Source organism: Rasamsonia emersonii (assembly GCF_000968595.1).
Source record: "Rasamsonia emersonii CBS 393.64 chromosome Unknown ctg1118621759659, whole genome shotgun sequence".
Lineage (NCBI taxonomy): Eukaryota > Fungi > Ascomycota > Eurotiomycetes > Eurotiales > Trichocomaceae > Rasamsonia > Rasamsonia emersonii.
The window spans coordinates 23,786-29,790 of record NW_013563352.1 but is presented as its reverse complement, the minus strand read 5'-3'; the positions used below and the strand labels follow the sequence as shown (position 1 = coordinate 29,790).

At 50.9% G+C, this 6,005-nt stretch overlaps 2 protein-coding genes across 2 annotated transcripts; both read left to right on the top strand.

The window, feature by feature from the left end:
• Positions 1–222: 222 nt before the first annotated feature.
• On the top strand, positions 223–1,651 carry T310_0039 (uncharacterized protein; the record flags this gene model as incomplete). Its single annotated transcript, XM_013477083.1, has 3 exons — positions 223–350; positions 431–961; positions 994–1,651. 3 exons carry the CDS (start codon positions 223–225, stop codon positions 1,649–1,651), a joined length of 1,317 nt encoding a protein of 438 aa, XP_013332537.1.
• Positions 1,652–3,100: 1,449 nt separating this feature from the next.
• T310_0038 (NADPH:quinone reductase) lies at positions 3,101–4,252 on the top strand (the record flags this gene model as incomplete). Its single annotated transcript, XM_013477082.1, has 2 exons — positions 3,101–3,133; positions 3,236–4,252. The coding sequence occupies 2 exons, from the start codon at positions 3,101–3,103 to the stop codon at positions 4,250–4,252; spliced, it is 1,050 nt and encodes a 349-aa protein (XP_013332536.1).
• Between the last annotated feature and the right edge of the window lie 1,753 nt (positions 4,253–6,005).

The following is a 6,005-nucleotide window of genomic DNA, read 5'->3' as shown; positions in this document are numbered from 1 at the left end:
CAGCAGACCACCGCCATGGGCTCGCACGAGCTCTGCACGGTATTACGACGGCCCTTATATACTGACTGAAATCGGGCGCTCCCGCTGTCGATCTTACCCATACCCTCTTCTCCTCCTCCTCTGCCTCTCTCGCTCCGCTGCCTGTTCTCTCCTCCCCCCTCCCATCTCCTTCCGCATCTCGTCTCCGGGAGGATCTTGCGTCCTCTCGCCCTGCTGTGCGTAATGAAAACCTCCATACCGTCGGACGTGTGGGAGAAGAAGAAGTCGTTGATTGCCCGGTTGTACAAGGATGAGGAGTGGCCGCTGAAGCAGGTCATCAAGCAGATCCGCACGGAGGACTTCAATCCGAGGTGAGCTTTGCTTGTCGACAGGGCCCTGTCGCGGGCCCCGATCCTGCCCATGGCGATGGTAAAGACTGATGGGCGGCTAGTGAGACGCAATTGCGCAGCCGGTTGAAGAAATGGCGTGTCACCAAGCCGTCGCGTCAGACCCGGAAGAAGCCGCAAGAAAGCCAGCAGCAGGAGTCAAATAATGCAGACGACGATGATGGGCCCGAGGACCCCTCTCCTGTCGAGTCCAAGAAGAATAATAATAATAATAATAATAATGCCTCTCATCCCACGCCGCAACCCCAATCGACTCAGCAGCTTCAACCACCAAAGGACGCGGCCGCCAACCCAGACTGGTACTCGGCCAATGGCTGGTTTCCCCCGCAGCAACGCCAGCAGCAGGATATGATGCAGCCGCCGGTCATGGCCCCATCTTTGTCTGTTGATACTCGTGATGCTTCAGTCGGCTCCAATTGGGCCCCTTCTGCGCCTGCTCCTGCTCCGGCTCCTGCCCCGGCACCCGAGTCTCAATCTCAACAACAATCCCTGAATCCTCAGGATAACAGCAATCACATTCCCAACACCACGCCCGCCATGCAGTCGTTTGCCATGGCTGCACCCACGCCGATTTCGTACGAGCTACATCAGCCGGCCCTTCCAGCAGTAACGTGCCCATGAACTCGACGCCAATGGTAGCTCCTTCCTATCCCAACCCAGGGTATGCCGTGTCTACGGAGGTCTGCCTCCCCTCTCCAGCGCCCCCGATGGGGGCCCAATGGCCGACGGGAACCGTCCACATCGAGCCAGACGTCAACGCTGGCTTCCCCGTGGCCAACTGGTTTTCGGCACCTTTCGAGCCAGCCAACCCGCATTTTGCAGCCTATTATCCGCAGAAAGCGGTCAATCCCTCAATGGCGGCCTATGGCCAAATGATGCAACCGATGCCCGCGCAAGATATGAACCAAACGTTCCCTCAGTCGCCATCGGTGGCGGGTGCATTCCACTCCAGTCTTGTTGACGACTTGAGATATATAAGGCCGTGGAGACGCGCTATGGCCTCCCATTACGGTCCGGAAGCAGCCAACGGACACGCTCGCGTGGATCGACAAGGCCGACAACGAAAACCGGCTTCGGAAAGGAAACGAAAGGACCAGTCCTCTCCAAATGGAGTGGAAATGGCGGCTCATCAGTCACAGATGCAATCGATGCAAACCCCAATGCAGCCGCAGTTTGTCGCATCGGGACAACATCCGATGATGCCCCAAGAGATGTTTGGCTATTCCGGCCACGACCAGATAGTCCAAAGGCCTCCGGGTAACTGAGGATATATGGTCTATGGTGGGAGCAACGCGGATGGGGTCGTCCAACCACCCGTGGCGGACAAACCCCTTGAAGCTGGGTGGGTATTCGGTGCCTGGTAACCAGCGTGGAAAACTTCTCGACCAGCCTCCTTTGGATGGACCATCGAACCTCACCTGTGTCAACTCTTGCGCGCATCCTCGACGATGTCAGTGAACATACGATCTTTTTGATTACTTTCGTATCCTTTTGTTGTCAACAAGCGCGATTTCTCCCGTTATGCGATTGCCATTTCAAAATGGCCATGTGTCTTTTTGTCTTGTTCCCTTCTATTTGTCCTATATACCCAAGCACACGTTTCTTCTCTGTCCGGCATCGTCGTCAAGGGTGTTAAAAAATACCCACCCTTTGTATATACTACTAATCCTGTGGCACTAGGAACACCCACTCAGACGGCCTTTTTATTTTTTTGGTCTTTCTTCTTTCGTTCTTTTTTTTTTCTTTGTTTTATGTTTTGTGGCTACTGCTTTACAGGGCCATGTGAGCAATGTGCTTGGTTTGTTATTTGCCGACGGTACCAAAACGGATTGGCAGGGGGACACCGGCGTTTGACTTTGTGGGGGTTGTTGAATTCTTACTCGGCGGTTTTCTGTCGACCTCGGTGTACATTGGATGAGGAGTCATCGACCTTGGTGTGGCTGGACTGGGGATTGATCATTTTCCCTCTCAGGCAGATTGGTGAGATGACAGTTATTCACAGGAATATAAATAATAATTATCAGACAAATCCTCCTCATGCCTTAACTTTTACCTGAATGCGGTAACCAGATCATCGCGGTATTTCTACGTATGAAGCATTGGATTGATCCTGATACAAGAATATAGTAAGCTATTAACCGAACGGGACGAGATCCATAAAACTGGCAAGCGTCATTTTGATAGAGGATTTGTATTCAGGGATCGACAGAACACGTGGCGCTGGTAGGGATATCCTTTCCAATCTTGCAGATCTAGATAGCAGGTTACCGGTAAAGGCAGTTAACTATTATTATACCTGGTAGGCTGGTACCAGTGGGTAGGCTGGATCCCTGGGATTTCCCGACCCCGAACCTCGGCTTCTCCGCCCGTGGGGAAACCCCAACTTATTATTACCAACGTTACTGCGTACAGAGAGAGAACAGGGTCTGCTGACTTATATTAATTGATATAGAGGGCCTTGAGCGGACGAAACAAGTCTCAAGGTATTTTATTTTGTTGTCTCTCTTTCTCCGGAAATCTCTTGTTTGACCAAGAGACAGGAGTGGACTTTTGACAACAGATACAGATCATCAAGACATTGCTTCATCTCCCCCTCTCTAACTGTCCTCTCAAGAGTCAATCAATTGAACCGTTACTTGACTGTCGTCTAGATTTAGATTGTTTTTGTTTCACGAATTAATTGTCTTTGTGCCATCTTAATTTTTCACGACAAGATGCGCGCGATTCAGCTTACGGAATATGTCAAGGTACATACATACATCCTCAGAAACATAAGATGAAAAAAAAGACTGGTCTCTCGAAATCAGAAGTTCGAAATCAGAAGTCAACCTGCTAATGAAAGCTTGTAGGGACCTCTCGATCTGAAAGTTACTGAGCTCCCCACTCCCTCCCCCTCCCCCGACAAGTACCTTATCGAGATTCATTCTGCCGGTACCAACTTCTTCGACCTCCTTCAGATTCAAGGCAAATACCAGCAGCAGCCGCCTTTCCCATGGATTTCGGGGATGGAATTCGCGGGCACCGTCCTAGCCACGCCAACAGCCGCTAAGAACCCACGGTTTAAGCCCGGTGACCGCGTCTTCGGTGCCAATCAGGGAGCATACGCTACGCATATTCTTGCTCCCGAACAGTCTCTGCTGCCTGTCCCCGAAGGATGGAGTTTCGAGGATGCGGCCGGGCTGTTCGTCACCGCGCCCACTTCGTATGGAGGCTTGGTACACCGTGCCAATGTCCAGCAGGGCGATTGGGTCCTGGTGCATGCTGCGGCAGGTGGAGTCGGGCTGGCAGCGGTGCAGATCGCGAAAGCCCGGGGCGCGACGGTGATTGCGACCGCGGGGACGGAGCGCAAGAGACAGATCGCGAAGGACTTTGGCGCCGACTACGCGGTCGACTACCGAGACAAAAACTGGCCTGAGGTGGTCAAAAAGCTGTGCGAGGAGCACCGGACGGGCAACGGCAAGGCCGGAGTGGACATTGTCTATGACCCCGTGGGGATGATCGACCAGAGTCTGAAATGCGTCGCCTGGAACGCGCGACTGCTGATCATCGGGTTTGCGGCGGGGAAGATCGAGAAAGTGGCGCTGAACCGGGTCCTGCTGAAGAACGTGAGTCTCGTCGGGTTGCACTGGGGCCAATACGCCCACTTTGAAAAGGAGACAGTGGGCACCGTTTGGCGGGGGATCTTTGATTTGATATCCCAGGGCAAATTCCGGGGGACCGCCTTTAAGGATGAAAGCTTCGTTGGCCTGGAAAGCGTCCCCCGGGCGTTGAATGCGTTGGGAAGCCGAGATACTTGGGGAAAGGTGGTGGTCAAAGTGGTCGACGATGACGCTTCGAAGTCGGGAATTACACAAAGCAAGTTGTAGATGAGAGAATCTTGACTTTGCCGAGGTTTGAACGTTTGTATATAGATATATTTATCCTACAGGCATGTCTATGCGTTTAGACTTCTGAGCAAAGATGGCCATGATAGGCCTGTTAAGGGACAGAGATGAATCTATTACACGGCATGAGAAAATATATTTGGATATATGAATATACCTAGGGTGAACAAATCTTGTTGTAATGTAGGTGCGCAAGGAGTCATGCTCTCGTGGAAACGTCTCTCATTCAAGAGACAGCGAAACGAGCATGAACTATGAAGGCCCTTATATCTTTGTTCTAGCAATCTGTTTAAAAGGAAATGGATAAAAGCTGCAGACCGGTCCCAAAACAGAACCGGCACTCCAGCTCTATCCAAATCCGATCCAGTTCCAGTCAACACAGGCACAAGACGTGCGGGTGTGCTGACTGTCCTTTTCCAAGGGTTCGTGGAAGAAAGTCACTCCAAGAAATGAAGTGACCAGGAACAGCTGGATCGAGAGATTGCGTACAGTCTGATGAGAAGGATCTGCAACGTTTTGCCTCTGTTTTAAGTTCTCCTTTGTTGTTTTCCTTGGATTTTTCATTCCAGCCAACGTCAAAGAAGATAGATCCCCTTCCATTCGCTAATTTAGCGTAAAAATAAGATTCTGGTCGAGCTGTGGTTAGCGTAGAAAAGCGAAGGCGCGCAGCCAGATAGGTAAGACGTCGTGTGAGCGGTTTCGGAGCGAAAGAGCTTGTCGGTTGGATTTAACAAGCTACAGTGCGCCATTCTAGAAAGAGGCATCGTCAAAGAGCATTGAATGGTCTAGATAGGTGCACCCATCAATTAATCGTTGTAGTCACCGATCCACTGGCAAGAAGTCAACCGGTATCGAGGGATGTTCCTCCATGGGCTCGATCTATCGTGTGGTCAATAACATCTCTCCCTGTCTGGTTGGCTGGTCTGGAAGGATGAAAGAGAAATCTCCTAATAAGTGGGTAGATATATTATGAGACAAAGCATCTCCATCGCAGTGTCATTCAGGTGTTGATCAGGTTGGTGTTTTTTTTTAAGCGGTCGGGGTTTTTTTTCTCGAATTCCGAGCTTCAGTCTAGACCGATTTAGGCAATGCCTGGTCTTCCCACTTTTAGGAGGTACCCTTGAGTACATGAACATACAACAATTCTCTTGAGATGCAAGATGCAGTCAATCAAATCCTATTGATCATTGAGGATGCTCTTCAGCCGAGGCCTCAGGATTAAGGTTTCTAAATTGAGTGCATAGTTGTTATCCGCGATAGGACACCCGCCTGTACGGTCCTTGGTAGAAGTAAGAGTGAATCAGGCACAATAGCCTTCGAAGAACCATGGTCATCACTCTGCTTGTAGTTACCTGGGTACGTAGTACCTTTTTCGGGAGTCTCCAGATAGGCAAACCCGTTCATGTCGAACTGCCCACGGTACGGTTCGAAACGCAATCTCTACGTCATGCCGCCATGACGACCGTCAACCGCCAAACAGCATCGACCTCCAAGACACGAAGACATTGCAGTCTTGACCGAAAGAGAAAATAAAAATGCCTAGACTCTCCTTGGTCGATCCGGATGGAGTATAGAGTCTGGAGCGGCAGAAAAGCCCGACGCTTCCATTGCGTGAGCTGGTAGCGTTGCATGATCCTGACAGTAATCCATATAGTACCTACCTAGTACATGCTGATTGATCGATCCGGCATTTAAACCAGAAGTGTAGCTGAGAGAACCGTAAAAAAAGGCGATT